The sequence below is a fragment of the Macrobrachium rosenbergii genome, chromosome 41, assembly GCF_040412425.1.
Source record: "Macrobrachium rosenbergii isolate ZJJX-2024 chromosome 41, ASM4041242v1, whole genome shotgun sequence".
Classification (NCBI taxonomy): Eukaryota; Metazoa; Arthropoda; class Malacostraca; order Decapoda; family Palaemonidae; genus Macrobrachium; species Macrobrachium rosenbergii.
In genome coordinates, this window is record NC_089781.1 from 91677988 (window position 1) to 91697186 (window position 19199).

At 34.6% G+C, this 19199-nt stretch overlaps 1 protein-coding gene across 2 annotated transcripts; it reads left to right on the forward strand.

Moving 5' to 3' along the window:
* The first annotated feature begins 2533 nt into the window (after positions 1-2533).
* On the forward strand, positions 2534-19199 carry LOC136827001 (probable G-protein coupled receptor 45). Of its 2 annotated transcripts, XR_010849775.1 has the most exons (5): positions 2534-3283; positions 5379-5450; positions 6115-6512; positions 8076-8265; positions 16122-19199. XR_010849775.1 is itself a non-coding variant. In XM_067084655.1 (2 exons), the coding sequence occupies exon 2, from the start codon at positions 16170-16172 to the stop codon at positions 17289-17291; it is 1122 nt and encodes a 373-aa protein (XP_066940756.1). In that variant the 5' UTR covers positions 8076-8265; positions 16122-16169; the 3' UTR covers positions 17292-19199. The 2 variants fall into 2 exon arrangements, 1 of the variants encoding a protein (XP_066940756.1); XM_067084655.1 differs by lacking the exons at positions 2534-3283; positions 5379-5450; positions 6115-6512.

Here is a 19199-nt window from a genome sequence, read left to right on the forward strand (position 1 = left end):
AGAATAAGTTTACGTGTATATCAAATTCTAATAAGTATTCCGATATAGAATACTGTAGGTATTTCTTCGTTAATAATAATAATAATAATAACAATAATAATAATAATAATAATAATAATAATAATAATAAATATTATTATTATTGTTATTATTATTATTATTATTATTATTATTATTATTATTATTATTATTATTATTATTATTATTAGTATTATTATTATTTACGATCCTCTCTCAAGTTACCGTTACTGACATTTTTCAAGGGATTGATACATAAGTAGTAGTAATAATAATAATAATAATAAAATCCCCTGAAAGATGTCAGTAACGGTAAATAAAGAGAGGATCGTAAATCAAGTTCCAAGGACGTTACGTACCGTTCTAATCGAAGGTCAGACCAAGGTTCCTTCACGGTGATGAGAGAGGCTTACCCCGGATTGGTTAACGGCAAGCAAAAATGTTCGTAGACTATCATTGTTACACGCAAAAAATTAGGTATATGGAAAAAACATTGCGTTTTATGGTACTATAGAGGTTTATTATTATTATTATTATTTTATTATTATTATTATTATTATTATTATTATTAACAAAGATATACCTGTAAAATTCTATACTGGAATATTTTTATTATACTATAGAGGTTTATTATTATTATTATTATTATTATTATTATTATTATTATTATTATTATTATTATTATTATTATTATTATTATTATTATTATTATTATTACAAAGATATACCTGTAAAATTCAATATTGGAATATTTTTATTATACTATAGAGGTTTATTATTATTATTATTATTATTATTATTATTATTATTATTATTATTATTATTATTATTATTATTATTATTATTATTATTATTAACAAAGATATACCTGCAAAATTCTGTATTGGAATATTTTTATTATACTATGCAGGTTTATTATTATTATTATTATTATTATTATTATTATTATTATTATTATTATTATTATTATTATTATCGGAGTTTTACCATCAGGTTGCATATTAAGCAAACTATTGCTTTACCTAGCTTAAAAGTCCTGCTAGTTTTTTTCCTTATTTATTATTATTTATTCAATTCAGCGTAACGAAGGATATGCCATTCTTCAAGAACATGATATTTGCCAAAGAAATATATATATATATATCTTTGTTCTAGAGAACATTCGAATTGTTCTTTTATTTTATGAGGTCATATAAGGAGTATATCTGTAAAGGATTTTAGTCAAATTCGAAAGCATAGTTTTTGCCTCTCTCTCTCTCTCTCTCTCTCTCTCTCTCTCTCTCTCTCTCTCTCTCTCTCTCTCTCTCTCTCTCTGCCAGATTGAGACAGATAGAAAACAATCTACAAAAGTATGCGTAGTTAAGATTTAGGGACACTGATCTCTCTCTCTCTCTCTCTCTCTCTCTCTCTCTCTCTCTCTCTCTCTCTCTCTCTCTCTCCAAGATTGAGTGAATCTGAAAATACCCTAGAAAATATGCATAGTTAAAATTTAGGAGCCTTAATCTCTCTCTCTCTCTCTCTCTCTCTCTCTCTCTCTCTCTCTCTCTCTCTCTCTCTCTCTCTCTGCAAGATTGAGACAGATGGCAAATAAACTACAAAAGTATGCGTAGTTAAGATTTAGGGACATTGATCTCTCTCTCTCTTCTCTCTCTCTCTCTCTCTGCCCTTCCCATTCATTTACTTGGCTCAGAATGCTTCAAGCTCCCTTGGACATAAACATGAATTTATTCTTTTTTGCTTAATGTCAGATCCCTAAACAAAAACCCTCTCTGCATTCAATTAAAACTCACTCTGTTTGGAAATGATAAAACTCGCTTTTAAAACACGCGCTAGGAATTGTTTGTCCGTAGCTTAGGAATTTTGTCCTTTCCTCGGTTTTTCAGAAGGCCATAACCTTCACTATTTCAAGAAGCGTGTCTTTTGCTTCTCGGAGTTAATTCCTAGTCTTTTTTCTTTTTCAGTTCGTAAAATGTTTCCGTTAGACCTAGAGATTAGTTGGCCGTTTCGTTTGTTTTTTCCCAAAATGTGTAAATTAACTAATTATTCATTCAATATAATTACGCCTAAAGTAATTATAGAATATAGACTAATTACTATAGTCGTATGATTATCAATTACAAATAATGGTGTATTTGGGCAAAATTGGAGCAGTAGCCCCCATCCCTTGCGTCAATCGATGACGCAACCTATCTATTTCAAGAATAAAAAGATGGAGTTTACACCTATACCTGACACTTAACACACCTGAGACAAAGGCTTAACTCAGTGAACACCTTTCTAACCTTTCTGCCAAAATCCTAAGACTTGATCATTATTTCTGACTCCGAGCCCAGGTATAATTCATGCACGTGGAATGCATGCAAGAATAACCTAGCATTCGAGGCGCGGCTGAAGGCATAATTTAGGAAAAATGTAGGCCCCCTCCCCCCCCCCTTTTTTTTTATCGCGAGCAGGATATTGGGAACCTGGCACCCTCAGTGCCAGTGCTGGTAATGTCTACTTATAGCCCACTCTGGTGCCACACTCAAACGTTCGTGGCACTCCTAGTTACTAGCAGAGTCCCTTGGTGTACGGATGCCCTGACTGGAGGGTATTAATTACGTAAAAACCCCTGAGGGATTTCGCGGAATACAGTATAGTCTAACGAGTTATGTCACAATTATCGAGTGGAGTGACAGCGCGGCTTTCGCTAGGCCGATAATGGTTTCGGCTTAACGCGAGCGTTGAATGTTTCGTCCCAAATTGTGCGGATGTGGAATGTTTATTAAAAATGTAGCCGGGAATCATAACTAGGTGTTTTGATAAGGAAAAAACTCCCAAAATAATCTCTATAGTGTACATGATATACGCGCCTAGTGTCTATGCTAAAAGGAGAACGAACCCAGAATTTGGGATACCTGGCTGCCAAGACAATAAGCAAAAGCAGTGCCAACGATTAACCATATGACTTTCCCGCGAGGAAAACAAAAGAAATAGAAGCTTTTTCTTACTGAGGAACGCCTTGCCAAGGGCTTCGCAATAAACTGTGATATATCTTATTTTCGAATCAGTGAAGAGGATGCATTTCTCGTGGATAATCTTCCTAGGCCTACTGGCCACGCCGTCTCCGGCGGTCGACGCAGACACGATGGAGTTGCTCAGTACCGGTTACACTTACATGATCCACGGAGGGCGCTTACTGCACGACGTGGCCGGAGGCATGAGCCTAATTACGAAAATGTTCAGGGCGTTTGATTATTTCATGGATAATACGGCCCAGGAGCAAGTAAGTTAGGTTTAACTGAGGAAATGTGATAATGCAAAAGTGACAGCCATCCTTTTCATTCCCTGAAGCATCAAAGACCCGGGTTTGTCTTGGTTTAACATCTAGACGCAACCATTAAAACTATTCTGTTTTTTACCTTGAATAAACAACCAGCCATTCTTTGGTCCATCGTAAAAATATATATAGAAAAAAGTCACTGTACCAAGGAATGTATATCAAAATTTTTTCTTCAAACGGTATGTATTTTGTTAAATGAATTATACAGTTATACTTAATTAAGCGTTTGTAGCGAATTTATTATAGACCAACTTTTGTGTAAGATTGTGTTGGATTGCAGTAGTCGATTGCACTCTATGGCCTTACACCACCAGACTGTTTATTTATGCTGGTGCTACTGTACAAACTCTAATATTTCAGTCAGATCACAAAAAAATCCTGTCTTTCTCTCGTTATAAAGAATCAAGGTTATCGCCTCAATCTGGATAAAAATGCAGTAAGAATAGAAACCTCGCAACCTACTTTCTCATAATAAGCACAGCGCCAGTGACCTTGGTGGTTGTTGCACCAAAAAGCTTAATAATCAGTTAGACTCATAATCCCACAAAGAGAAAAAGGAAGCCAACACTGACAGAGCATGGAACTCACCATGTGTGCCCATTACCACATCCATAGAAACAAAAATATAAACAAAGCCTTTTTGACATAACTACTGGCAGATCTCCCAGCCAAGATGGCTCGCTCGTTGTCAAGGGGTTGGCACGACGCCTTTACAGTAGACTATCTTGGTCGCGATTGTTTAATTCCCCGAGCTGGTTCATTCCAACGATTCTTAAACAATTGATGGTCCATTCTAGAGTAGAATTCATACCTATATGCATTTATAGGTATGTATGTATTCGTATACAAATGCTGAGTTTTGGAATCTTCTTTCTTCTTTCGATTTCTACATCTTTTAAAAATTGTTGCTTTGAGATGTGAGTTTTGTGACTTCCTTTGTGATTAAGTCTCAGTTCTCTCTCTCTCTCTCTCTCTCTCTCTCTCTCTCTCTATATATATATATATATATATATATATATATATATATATATATATATATATTATATATATATATATATATATATATATATATATATATATATATATATATATATATATATATATAAATCATGATTATAATAATTCTTTCTCATTTTTATGTCTGTATTTCGATAAGGTAATTAGCTAAAATACTTTGTGCACAAGTTGGCTTCAAGACAATATACATTTCTGCAAATTATTTATTATATATTAACTAATGTCTCTTAGTAATAACTATCATTTGTTCTTTAGAAACACGAACAAACATAACATTTCTTCTTTTTCTATTCGCAAAACGTTTATATTTCGCTTAACTAAGAATAAAATGTTCAGCTCCGTTATATCAAGGTAAACTACGTGTTTCTCTAAAAGTTTAAATTTTTTTTTTAATGAAAACTTGAATAACAAAGTGTGAGCCTATTTCAGAGGTAGACCGACTAAATCTGAAATTTTAATTTTACATGAAAAATTTGATAATATAAAACACACACATAATATATATATATATATATATATATATATATATATATATATATATATATATATATATATATATATATATGTGCTTGTGTATTAACATATGCATATGCATGTATATGTATATGTATATATATATATATATATATATATATATATATATATATATATATATATATATATATATGTATGTATTGCATTTCGTTTCTTTCAATTTAGATGTAATAATTAATCATTTCAATGTGCTTTTTTTAATTTTTTATGTTACAATTTTATTTTGCAATTGACTGCCATTAGTTATTAGATCTTAATTCTACCTACAGTATATCAGGAAACCTGTTATTTCTCTATTTAACAACTATAACCCTGATTTTGAGCAACCTGAAATTTTACGTTCTCTTAAAATCAAGTTAAGACTAAGCTATAAGAGTACCTTTCTTTTATTTCCCAGATTCTCTTATTAACTGGTCCTTCTCTTTACCCTTTTATTATCACATTCTTCTCATGCTTCTTCTTATTCCTCTTCTTCTTCTTCTTCCAGATAAATGAGGCACTTGAAGACGCGGCAGAAGATTCTGAAGAAACAACTCAGTCTTCTAGCTCTGTGCCTCAAGTAAGAATCGTGAGGTGTTTTTGTCAATTGTTGCTCACACTACAGTAAAACATGTCAGGGACACTTGTCGGCAACTTATCGCACACATATCACAAACAAGTTGAATTTATTCAACTTAATAGTAGTCAAAACCAGTGCCTCATACGGTTATCCAGCATTGACCAAAGATTCGTTTTCCACATGTTTTCAACCTGTTTGTGATATGTATGTGATAAATTGCCCACGTGCGTTTACAATATGTTTTACTATAGAGTGGACGTACACTGAGAGATGGCAAGTTGGAAATAATGTTTGCTGAGGGTTTTTGGTCACATTTTCGTCTCCAGCATCGGAAAAAGTTGTAATCATGAAATAAAATCTTTGTTGGCAGTATAGCTGAAATATAAAAAGACGTTCATTGAATAAGTTGACTGAAATTTTCTTCAGTTTTTCCATTGCCATTTTTATAACTAATATTTTCATTAGGTATTACTTAGAAAAGATGCCAATAAAAGTATATATACATATATATGTATATATAAAACATTTATTCATGTATGTATAATATGTATATATATATATATATATGAATGTATGTATATATATATGTATATATGTATATATATACATGTATGTATGTATGTATGTATTTATATTTATGTATGTATGTAATTTTTATTTGTAGACTCAGACGTCGTCCCAAGAAACAAGACCGCCTCCCACGGTAGTTCCAGACTCCTCGGCCAGAAGCCCACCTCCCGAGCCGTCCAAAAGCCCTGGAGGAGGTGGCCCCCTCAACGGGTGTGGGGTCTTAGGCCTACAAATCAAAGACCCGAGTCTTCCTGTCACGGAACTCACCCAGTGTTGCGCGGAACACGACGCCTGTTACTCCTCCGTCTGCAAGACCAAGAAACGGCCGTGCGACAGAGGCCTCAAGAGCTGCTTCCTGGAGGTCTGCGATGACCTGACCCTCGAGTGGCAGGTCCAGAAGAACTGCCTGGGAGCTGCCAAGCTGCTCTACGCAGGGACGATGGCGCTCTCTTCGCAGCAGTATAAAAACGCCCAGGAAAAGCTTTCTTGTAGGTCAGTGTGAATGTGAATTGTTACCCGGGGTCAGGTTTGTCTTGGATGATCTGTAACAGTCGTTCTTAACCTTTTTATTACCACGCCCCCTCTAAGAGTTGGTCCTTCTCTCCAGCTCCCCCCCCCTTGCATCTATGAGTAAAATTCCCTCCCAGATTTAAAGGAAAATGAAAAAAAGAGAAAGAGAAGGGGTGTTTTTATTCTTTTGGGAATGAATTAGTAAGATACTTAACACCGCATCTTAGAGACTCTTGTTGAGAGAATAGCGAATATAACTAGAGAATTTTTCATTTTTCCCTAGGGCTCGCGCGTCCCCTGGAAATTGCTGACGCCCCCAAGTTAAGAACCACTGATCTATAAGTTGTATTAGAGTCAAGTGTTGGCTTGTCAATATTGATTCGAATATATTTATTAAGAAGGCAAAAATGTATTTTTGAGCAAGGCTGTGCAAAAAAGTGCCGATGACCAAAATTAATGTGAAGAGGAGAAACCAGAACAGAGGAAAGAAATGCAGATAAACATATTAACAAACGATAAAAATATAAACAGAAAACTCCTAGACTTAGGTCAATAGTAATAAACCTTGTTTTTTTATTATAATAATTTATTATTTTTCTTCAAGATGAGTGCAGGCATACACCAACACTTCTAGTTTGTATTCCCTGTTTCTTTCCTGATAGAGGTAGACTTTGAAATTTATGTATATATTCCAAGTGTTTTTGTAAGGTAGACTAACGTAACTCTTCCTTTGATCATATTTGATTTTCTTTGATTTTAATTAAACCTTCCATGACCTTATTTACTAACTTCCTCGCAAACTTGTCCTACAAAAATATGAACATAATAAAAATTATTCATAATTTTTCCTCAACTATGTGTTAGCTTCCTTTTTGATAATTCAGATATGATAGAATAGAAACAGTTTCCTGGTTTAGTGAGGGGTGTGGTACAGTAGGCGATGGAAGTATAATTACTCTTTTGATGAGCAATGAAGGACATTACTTTTAATTCAGAGATTATTAAGAGTAATATCCTTCATTGCTCATCAAAAAAGCAATGAAGGGCATTACTTTTAATTCAGAGATGATTAAAAGCGACATCCTTCATTGCTCATCAAAAGAGCAATGAAAGATATTACTTTTAATTCAGAAATGATTAAGAGTAATATCCTTCATTGCTCATCAAAAGAGCAATAAAGGATATTACTTCTAGTTCAGAGATGATTAAGAGTAATATCCTTCATTGCTCAGCAAAAGAGCAATGAAGGACATTACTTTTAATTCAGAGATGATTAAAAGCGACATCCTTCACTGCTCATCAAAAGAGCAATGAAGGAAATTACGTTTAACTCAGAGATGATTAAAAGTAATATCCTTCATTGCTCATCAAAAGAGCAATTATAATTTCATCTCCTAGTGTACCATCCCCTCACTAAACCGGGAAACTGTTTCTGTTCTATCCCATATCGCTAATAAATCATTCTGGTACCTGGTTCTGTTCTGTCCCACTCACAGACAAATACGAAGTTACTGATTCTTGCTTTTTTTCTCCTTTCGTTCACAGAAAAGAAAGTAAAAGAAGAGGACGTCGATGAGACTTTCTTAAAGAAAGAGGAGAACATAGAATTCGCAAACTGTCAGCCAGATACAAATGACCCTGACCCTCGCCCTTGATTATAGTGACCTTGACCTATATTGTCTTTCATTATCCCAATGAAGAGGTTTTGCATCAAGAACAGAGGGAAAGCGTGATTGTAAGTCGATCTTGTTTTCTCGGGGAAAGTTGCATTGTTGCGTCATAGAAAGTTAATTGTTGCTTATGTGCACTATTCTGCCCTAAAATGGAAGACTGCAATATCTGGAAAAATACAAAACTGAGAAAAACTGTAGATACTGCAGTTTTCCCTTGCCTTACTACTCATTTTTCAGATACTGCAAATGGGACCCCATAATTACTCGTGGAAAGCACTGAAGAATCATTCTGAAGCTGCAGTAACTTGTGTATTTTGCGTTTTACGAGCCCAACAGGTGGCATATCTCAGTTTCGAAAATTTTGCAGATACTGCAATTTTCGCTTGCCTTACTACTGATTTTGTAGGTACTGCAAATGAGACCACCTAAATATTCGTGGAAAACATTGAAGAATCATTCTGGAACTGCAGTAACTTGTGTATTTTGTGTTTCGCGAGCCAAATAGGTGGCATATCTTAACTAAGAAAATTTTTCAGACACTGCAGTTTTCCCTTGCCTTACTACTAATTTTACAGATACTGCAAATGGGACCCCCTAAATAAAGCATTGAAGAATCATTCTGAAACCGCAGTAACCTGTGTATTAATGCTTCACGAGCTCAATAGGTGGCATATCACAATTTCGAAAATTTTTCAAACACTGCAGTTTTCCATTTTAGGGCAGTATTGTCAATGAGATTTTTTCGCCATTGTCCTTTTAAAGCTTTTATAGTTAGTGTCGTTTAGTCTGCTTGTGCTTGGATAGCTTTCAGTAAAGCTGCTATTTTATCTTCTGTGGCTTACGTGTAAAGGAACACCTCATTTGTAATGATGTGTGAATATTTACAACTATCTATCCTTCAATCTTTCTGTCTACCTGTCTTTGAGTGATTGGTCAGTTCTTCTTGTAATCCTTCCTCTAGCTCAGTGACTATATATATATATATATATATATATATATATATATATATATATATATATATATATATATATATATATATATATATATATATATATATATATATATATAAATATATATATATATATACAGTATATATATATATATACAGTATATATATATATATATATATATATATATATATATATATATATATATATATATATATATATATATATATGCTGTTATGCATATATATATATATATATATATATATATATATAATATATATATATATATGTGTGTGTATAGGCATATATATAAATATATATATAAAGAGAGAGAGAGAGAGAGAGAGAGAGAGAGAGAAAGATTCTTAAGCAATCGATGGTGGGTTCTTCCGCATTGCCTTTCTCCTTCAACTACCTGGTTATGGCATCCTACATCCTACACGGAATCCTCCTTAGGTTCCTTAGCTTAAATTATTCCATTCACTGTTTGTTGAAGTAGTTAGTCGAATCACAAGCAAGTTATTTAGTCTGGTTGGTTAGTTGGTTTGTCTCTTCCGTGTGACATTTGTTCGTGTTTAGGTAGTGTTTGAAGTGGGAAAATATTGAGTTTTAGTTTTCTGTAAAAGAAAACTATTGAGCCGGTTTTGTCTGTCCGTCCGCACTTTATTCTGTCCTCACTTTTTTCTGTCCGCACTTTTTCTGTCCGCCCTCAGATCTGAAAAACTACTGAGGATAGAAGGTCTGCAAATTGGTTTGTTGATCATCCACCCTCCAATCATCAAACTTACCAAACTGCAGCCCTCTAGCCTCAGTAGTTAGCCATGATCGTGCTTCTGACAACGATAAAGGACAGGCCACCACCGGCCCGTGGTTAAAGTTCCATGGGCCGCTGCTCATACAGCATCATACCGAGACCACCCAAAGATAGATCTGTTTTCTGTGGCCTTGATTGTTCTCTGTAGTGCTGTACAGAAAACTCGATTGCACCAAAGAAACTTCGGTGCCTTTTTTACTTATTTCATAGTTCCCATTGTTCTTAAGTGATATTTCTTTCATGAATGTGAGATTTTAAAACAGCACTTCTGTTGTCAACATTCCTCTTGAAGGAAACCAAGTATTAGTATGGAATGTTATAGCTATACAATAGTTTGTGTAGATATTTATAAGCAAGGAGCCTTCATAGGCCAATAAAACAATGTTTATGGTAAAAACAAAGAAAGAATTGTCCATATGGGATTGGTATCTTTGGGAAAAAGCAGCAAATCTGGGCCTGATTTTGATGTTTATTATTATTATTATTATTATTATTATTATTATTATTATTATTATTATTATTATTATTATTATTATTATTATTATTATTATTCCAAATGTGCAAATATCTTTGAGATACAAGATAGATGTCAACAATAAGACTATAATAAACAGAAAACCTTTTGCAAAAAGTAATCTACAACTATAAAAGAATGGAGAAACAAAGAAAATAACAAATAAAATTACTTAAAAACAACCAAAAATCCAAAAAATTTGTGGACAGTCGGTGATAAGCTAATACAACCTCGAGTAGGCCTACTGGTTGAAGGTTCTATAAGAGAGGAACCCGATTTTTCCTATGAAATTGAACTCTATTGTTTTTTCTTGATAAAAGGAGGAACCTGAATCTTTTATAAAAAGAGTAACTACTTTTTCCTATAAAAATGGAGCCAAGTTTTTTCTTAATGAAAGGGAGAACCTGATTTTTTTTCTTGATAGAAAGGGGAACATGAACTTTTTAATTAATAAAAGGAGAAACTTTTTTCTCAATGAAAGGAGGAACCAGATTTTTTTAACGAGAGGGGAAACCAAATTTTTTCTTAATAAAGAGAGGAACCAGGTTTATTCGCAATAAAAGGAGGAACCCGATTTTTTTAACAAAAGGGGAAACCAGATTTTTCCTTAATAAAGAGAGTAACCGGATTTATAAGCAATCAAAAGGAGGAATCCGATTTTTTTAACAAAAGGGGAAACCAAATTTTTCCTTAATAAAGAGAGGAACCAGATTTATTCGCAGTAAAAGGAGGAACCCGATTTTTTAACAAAAGGGGAAACAAGATTTTTCCTTAATAAAGAGAGGAACCAGATTTATTCGTAATAAATGGAGGAACCCGATTTTTTTAACAAAAGGGGAAACCAGATTTTTCCTTGATAAAGAGAGGAACCAGATTTATTCGTAATAAATGGAGGAACCCGATTTTTTTAACAAAAGGGGAAACCAGATTTTTCCTTAATGACAAGAGGATCCAGAATTATTCGCAATAAAAGGAGGAACCAGATTTTTTCTTAATAAAATGAAACACCCGGTTTTTGTAATAAAGGGACGAACTAGACGAAAGTAACCAATTGAATCAATCGATAACAACATAAATGAAAGAGCAGATTAGAGAATCATCGAGTGAATGAAACGAATAAAAAGAGAGAAAAAAACTAACAAAGAGATGACTTATAAATTCCCCAAAAGTCAACAATGACAATCCAGGAAAAATAACTAATGCGCCGAAGTTTCTTCAGCTCATTGGAGTTTTCTGTACATCGTATAATCAAGGCCACCGAAAACAGATCTATCTTTAGGTGGTCTCGGTATAATGCTGTATGAGCCGCGGCCCATGAATCTTTAACCACGGCCCGGTGGTGGCGTATCCTATATCGTTGCCAGACGCACCATTATGATTAACTTTAACCTTAAATAAAATAAAAACTACTGAGGTTAGAGGGCTGCAATTTGGGTATGTTTGATGATTGGAGGGTGGATGATGGACATACCAGTTTGCAGCCCTCTAGCCTCAGTAGTTTTCAAAATCCGAGGGCGGGCAGGGAAAGTGCGGACAGAATAAAGTGTGAACGGACAGACAGAGCCGCCACAATAGTTTTATTTTACAGAAAACTAAAAAGAGAAGATGAAACAAGGAAAAGAGCTAGTTTTAAAACAGAGGAGGAAAAAGTCAGTGAAAATGAAAGAGTACATAGTCAAGAAAATAAAATCAATAGTCATCAGTCACAAAGGTGGACAAAAAAAAAAAAACAAGTACACAACAAAGACAATCAAGAAAAACCAAAACAACGAAAAATGCCATTTGCCAAACAAGAATAACGTAAATGAGAACATTCAAAATACAAACCATAAGAAATGAACAGAAAGATTGACGCGACAAAAGAACGAGGCTTGAATAAAGCAAGATATCGTTCATCATAAATCATGCAAATAATAAAATGCCATTGGTGCAGAACAAAAGGACTTTTCGAAGATTCCTTTAAGAAACCAATTAACTGTAACAAATAAAATCATCTGGCTCATAATTATTGAAAACTCCATCGTAGAAATGAATGTCTAAAAACTGCAGTTGTAAAAATAATAATCTTCATTCATAATTAGTTTAAATAAAAGTCAACAAACTTTAATGACATTTCATCTATTTTTAGATAGATGAAATGAAAAATAACCTACTTTTCATTGATTGTTTGATATCGGAAACTGGTACTGCAGTTAGAAAAGTATTATCTCATCAATAAATAACGCATTTGCCAAAAAAATCAATCTTAAGATTGAAATGTTGACGTAAAATTTGAAAAATTATTAGGCTTCTTTAAGTTGATAATTAAATTGACGTAATAACGAGAAGTGAAGAATTATTTAGAATTTTATTTTCACCAAAAAAGTCAGTGATGCGTAATTATGAAAAAGGTAAATGAAAAACTAAAAATGAAAAGAAGAGAGAGAGAGAGAGAGAGAGAGAGAGAGAGAGAGAGAGAGAGAGAGAGAGAGATAATTTAATTTGCCCCAAAGTCAATGACGCGTAATTACGAAAAAGGTAAATGAATAACTAAGAACTGGGGGAGAGAGAGAGAGAGAGAGAGAGAGAGAGAGAGAGAGAGAGAGAGAGAGAGAGAGAGAGAGCGAGATGACGCAAGACTAAACAATTAAAAATCACAACGTACCTAAGAATAAATAAATGAATAAACAAAGTAATAAGTAAAACGAAAGAGAGAGAGAGAGACAGACAGACAGACAGACAGAGACAGAGGATGAAACAGAGACTGATAGAGAGAGAGAGAGAGAGAGAGAGAGAGAGAGAGCTTGCGTGAGTTAGAAACATCATCTCCTTGGTAACTCGGGAGGGAAAGGTTGTTTTGGATGGCAGAAGTGTTGGACGTTGCAGCACCGGCCTCTCTCCTCTCGTAAGTGAACGTTCCTCGCAAGAACTGACCTTGGCGTCACAACAAAGAAAAAAGGAAGAACGTACCCGAATAAGGTACGTTCTATAGAAGTGGCTTTTATGGGAACCCGTCACGGAGCATGAACGTTCGAAAGGTGACGAGAGGCAACAGGTCCCATTCCGTTGCCATGGCTACCAGGTTGTTGTCATTTTGGTACATTAGAATTGACTCTTTTATTATTATTATTATTATTATTATTATTATTATTATTATTATTATTATTATTATTATTATTATTATTATCAAAGATCGTAGAATTAGATTTTCCTCAATTAGGGTGAAGCTAATTTTTCATTTTGTCATTTAAATGTTCTGACAGTTAGAGTGAAGTTAATTTTCCATTTTGTCAATTAAATCTTCGTCAATTAGAGCTAAGCAAATTTTTCATTTTGTCATTTAAATATTCTGACGCTTAAAGTGAATTTAATTTTCCATTTTGTCAATTAAATCTTCGGTCAATTAGAGTGAAGCTAATTTTTTATTTTGTCATTTAAATCTCTTGTTAATTAAAGTGAAGCTAAATTTTCATTTTTTCATTTCAAAATTCTCTTAATCAGAGTAAAGCTCATTTTTCATTTGAATCTTTTGTAAATTACAGTGAAATTAATTTCCCATTTTGTCATTTAAATCTCATGTCAATTAGAGTAAATCTAATTATCCATTTTGTCATTTAAATTCACTCTGCTAATTAGAGTAAATCTAATTTTCCATATTGTCATTTAATCTTCTGTTAATTAGGGAGTAAAATTCCCCATTTTGTCAGTTACATCCTCTGTTAATTAGAGTGAAGCTGATTTTCCATTTTGACATTTAAATCTATTAATTATAGTAAAGCTAATATTCCATTTTGTCATTTAAATCTCTTAATTAGAGTGAAGCTGATTTTTCATTTTGTCATTTAAATCTATTAATTATAGTAAAGCTAATTCCCCATGTTGTCATTTAATCTTCTGTCAATTAGAGTAAAGCTAATCTTCCATTTGTTATTTAACTCTCTTAATTATAGCAAAGCTAATATTCCATTTTGTCATTTAAATCTATAAATTATAGTAAAGCTAAAATTTAATTTTGTCATTTAACTCTCTTAATTATAGTAAAGCTTATATTCCATTCTGTCATTTAAATCTCCTGTTAATCAGAGTGCAACTGATTTTAGATTTTTGATATTTGAATTACGTGCTGAAGGGGAAACTGATTTTAAATTTTTGAGATTTACATTGTATATTCAAAAGCAATCAGGACGAAATACATCGTCATGGAATAATGTTTGACCAATAATATTTTACCATTCGAGCATTCCATTTCTATAAAGCTCATTGCAGAAGTAAATTAAGCTATAAGTCAGTTACTCTATTACGAAAATTTTTCCTACTGAAGTTACCGGAATGGAATAGAATACAGAGTTTAGGCCAAAGACCAAGCACTGGGGCCTATGAGGTCATTCAGCGCTGAAAAGGAAATTGAGAGTCGGTAGTTTCGGAAAGATGTAACAGGAGGAAAACCTCAAAGCAGTTGCATTTTGGAATAATTGTTAGGAGAGGGTGGATTGCAAGATGGAAGAAAGATAATATGAATGGAGGTACAGTAAAAGAAATGAAAGGGGTTGCAGCTAGGGGCCGAAAGGATGCTACAAAGAACTACAGGGACTGAAGATATTAATTGTAATTCTGTTTTTCGTTTGCCCTATAATGAAACTTGGCTGTATAAATGGACATAAATAAATAAGAAATAACCAATTTGCAAACGTAACTAAACTTATTTCAGACTCTTTTTTTTCATCAGTCTTTGATCTGTTTTTTCCATGTTTTATTTTGAGAAAAATCAAAGCTTTTATTATTTTGAGAAAAATCAGTTTTTTTATTTTGAGAAAAATTAGTTTTTTTTTTAGAAAAATCAGTTTTTTTATATGAATTTCTATTATAAACATCATTTCTGTTAAAATGTTTTTTTCCAAACAAGCGGTGGAGAGAGAGAGAGAGAGAGAGAGAGAGAGAGAATAATACTCATAGGTAACCACTTGTCACTCTCCCCCACAACACATCTCAACCCTCCCACCCCTTCTATTGCTTCCCCCCACCCAGGCCCCTCGTACCCCTCTGAAGTATTATTGTCTTATCAGGTGATGAGCCATTTTGGCCCAATCTTCCTGAAATATTGAAATTCTTATCACCTGTCCCCGTTAATTACACTCCTTTATCAATTTATTATGTTTTTCTTTTCTTTTTCATCTTCGCATTTTTTATTTTAGAAATATTGAAGTTCTTAACACTTGTTCCTATTAATTACATTCTATTAATTTCGCAAGATTTAATTTTTCTTTCTTTTTTTTTAAGTTAAAACGCGAAAATGGGAAACAGGGAAGTTGGGATCACCTAAAACGTGGACCACTTTCTGTTCAGGGTCCATGACGTCACATTGCCAAGCACCAGCGCTTCTGTGTCCCTATATCGCTAGACTGTTTCGCCAGTTTGTGCATCCATTGCTAATCCTTGTATCTTACTTACAAGTCTTAAAATTTGTTAAATTTGTCTTATATTTCAAAGCAAAGTACTACTTGGATGACCAAAATACAGTTCCTTTTAAATGCTACTTAAAATATTGTTCAGTACAAATAGATAGGCTGCAATTACTTTGTAAGCAAAGCATAACACTGACAATCTCTAATGAGCATTTTGTTAATAAAGCCAATGACATATATATTTTCTATTGTCTATTTGCAGTGGTTTGACGTACATCGACAGCTGAATTCCTAAGATACACAAAAAAAGATGGAGAACTCAGACAGCAACTCTTCAAACAACTCTTGGCAATCAGCCATGGAAACAGGAGAGCAGGTCTTCCTAAGCCTAGTTGGTACTGTCATGGCGGTGGTTGGAGGTCTAGGCAACGGCGTTGTTGTAGCCCTCGTCTGCTGTTCCCCAGCCATGAGATCGGCCATCAATCTCCTCTTAGCAACGCTGGCCCTCACTGACACGATGGTCATGCTGCTGATGCTGCCTCTGGACATAGTCACTCTCATAGGCCGAAAGTGGCTGCTTCCGGTATCCCTGTGCTATGCCCACGAGTTCTTGCTCGCCGTGACGCACCTACAAGGTGTGGTCATCTTAACCATCATCTGCATTGATCGTTATATCATTATTGTGCATCGGCAGGACCGCCTGACGCCTTCTACAGCTTGCTGGGTCATAGCTGGGTCGTGGGTGCTCAGTGCTTGTTTGGCTTTGCCGCCAATGGTGGGTCTAGGCTCACACGTCGTTCCTCCTTTGCCCGTGGGTGTGACTCACTGCATCTGGAGGCCATCAACTCCCCCATCTCCCGGCGATCTGTTTTATGGTTGTACTATGTTCATATTTGTGTACTTGCTCCCTATATTCATCATAAGTGCCTGTTTCGGCAGTATTCTCAGGAAGTTCCACAAGGCGTCAGCGAAAGTGCATAACAACAAGGGAGACGCAACGCTGGACTACAACGGGATAGTGGAGTGTCCCCAAGAAAAGCACAATGAGGCTAAATCCTCTTCTTCCCGCCGAACACTCGTCCCTTTGGACCTCCGCTACAAAACCCAGACTTTCACTACCATATTGATGCTGTTTCTGGTGTTCGTGGCTTTTCGCTCTCCCTTGCACCTTGCCCAGCTGGTGAGTGTGTTCACCAAAGAAGATAAGAGTTATCACAAGGCCTATGTCTGGCTGCTGTGGTGGGCCTACTTGCAACCGGCTGTAAATCCTGTTATATACACAATTCGGATCAAGACCATAAGAGAGGAGCTGTTCGAATACTTCCCTTGCTTACTCCACGTAGTTTCGGGGCCTGCGAGTCGTGGCTACAGGCGTTCGGATCCAAAGGCAATCTACATGATACATGAACCACGTCCGGACTCGTCAAATTAATTCATATGGGTCTGCTTCTTTGCTCAGTAAGTGACTGCAGATAATGAAAGCTCATACTTCGTTATGTAGTGAAGTGTTTCCACGAGCAAGCAAACTATTCTGTTACTGTGTCACTCATAGGCCCAGCTGAAGTGTGACTTGATAAATGACATGCAGCTCTGTTCAGGGTACTTCGTGCACTGTTTTCTTTCGTTTAAGAAAGTGACTGTTTTAAAATATCAGAAAGAAAGGATAAACATTAGCTCTAGAAACAAAATCCTTGTGGTAAGCTGGAAAAGTGAGGAGCTACAAAGTAAAAATAAAAGTCCCATAGAATTTCCTGTGGTTACTGACCTTTAAATGAATATGTGTGCATATGTAACAGAATAAACATTGGAAAGACAGGCACCAAACAAGTTACTGAGCTGCCTGAAAAAAAAAGTGTGTGAAGCTGTTTCAAGTGATATAAAAATATAAAAACAACTTAAAATTTACATGTAAACAAAGCCAATCGTGCGTTTTGCCACTAATGGTTCAGTGTGAAATATTTACCCAAGAGTATTTTCAAATGAAAAACGTGACGTAAAGTGATGCTTCAAATGACTGAAAGTTTACTCGTTTCAGTAAACCAGTTCTTTTTGGGGAGAACTGTAATCACAGGGAATTCGTGAATTGCCCAGTCTGTTCCTTGTGGCATGACCCTACTTCCATTATAGTTTTATAAGAGTACAGTTCTGGGGAATCAGAACGGTGATGGTCTATGATTGAAGAAGCTAATCCTAAGTGAACCAGCTGGACTGGTTCAGCGTGAAAGAATGTTTTTGTTATATTTGATAAATGATTTTCATAACAATGAAAGTTAGAGAAAACTTTCTGTGGAAAACTACTAATCTTTATTGCAGTATTTATGGCTCTAGACAGCACTTGATTGTTTTTATAATTAGTTAGTTTGGGCTCTCAAATGCATTTCCAATTTGATGATGCAGTATTTTGGAAGTGAAGGTTTAACAATTGTTGTTGTAAATTCTTCAGTATTAAATGGCAATCAAAATTACTGAGGTAATAGAATTTAGGCTGTTTTTCATTAACTGCTATTCCCTTTATACTTAAAAGCAATTTCCTAAATTTCCTTGTTTTGTGACTTTTGATTTGTGTGGACATTGTTTAACTTGTTTATTTATTAATCTCTATTTTGTTTTTACCAACATTCTGTCATTCCACTGAAGATATGTAAACAATGCAGTTGGAATCTTACTATGGTTTGTGTGTCTGACTCTCTTTGTTTACATTTGTCTCTGTGTTTTGTTCATGAATGATTCAGTTTTTGAATCATTCATGTTTGTATGCCTGAAATGATAAATAGATTTATTTGTTGTGATTCCTACCAAAATACTGTTGGTGATGCACGGTAAATACCGAGTAAGACAGCTAAATCATATTTAGTAAGATCTAATTTGTACTTTCCCTTTTCCAAATTCATATGAAATTTACCCTTTTTAGTTTTCTGTAAAAGAAAACTATTGAGACGGCTTTGTCTGTCCATCCGCCCTCAGATCTTAAAAACTACTGAGGCTAGAGGGCTGCAAGTTGCTATGTTGATCATCCACCCTCCAATCATCAAACATGCAAAATTGCAGCCCTCTTGCCTCAATAGTTTTTTTTTCTTTTGTATTTAAGGTTAAGGTTAGCCACGGATGTGCCAGCCGCCGACGCATCTTCCCTTGACCGAATCTGAGGAGCAACTGAGCGCTGCCAGGTCGTGGCTGAGGGTTTCATACTGCAGCACATCGAGTTTCATACAGCAATATACACTGTACAAAAAACTCGATTGCACCGAAGAAACTTCAGTGCATTTTTTACTTGTTTATTATGATTACCAAAGGTTTAGCTACAGTGTGTCTATACTAAATAATAAATCTTGCAAAAATT

Bases quoted from the DNA above. Each gene is read 5' to 3' on its own strand.
- LOC136827001 (XM_067084655.1), top strand. From the start codon at position 16,170: ATGGAGAACTCAGACAGCAACTCTTCAAACAACTCTTGGCAATCAGCC.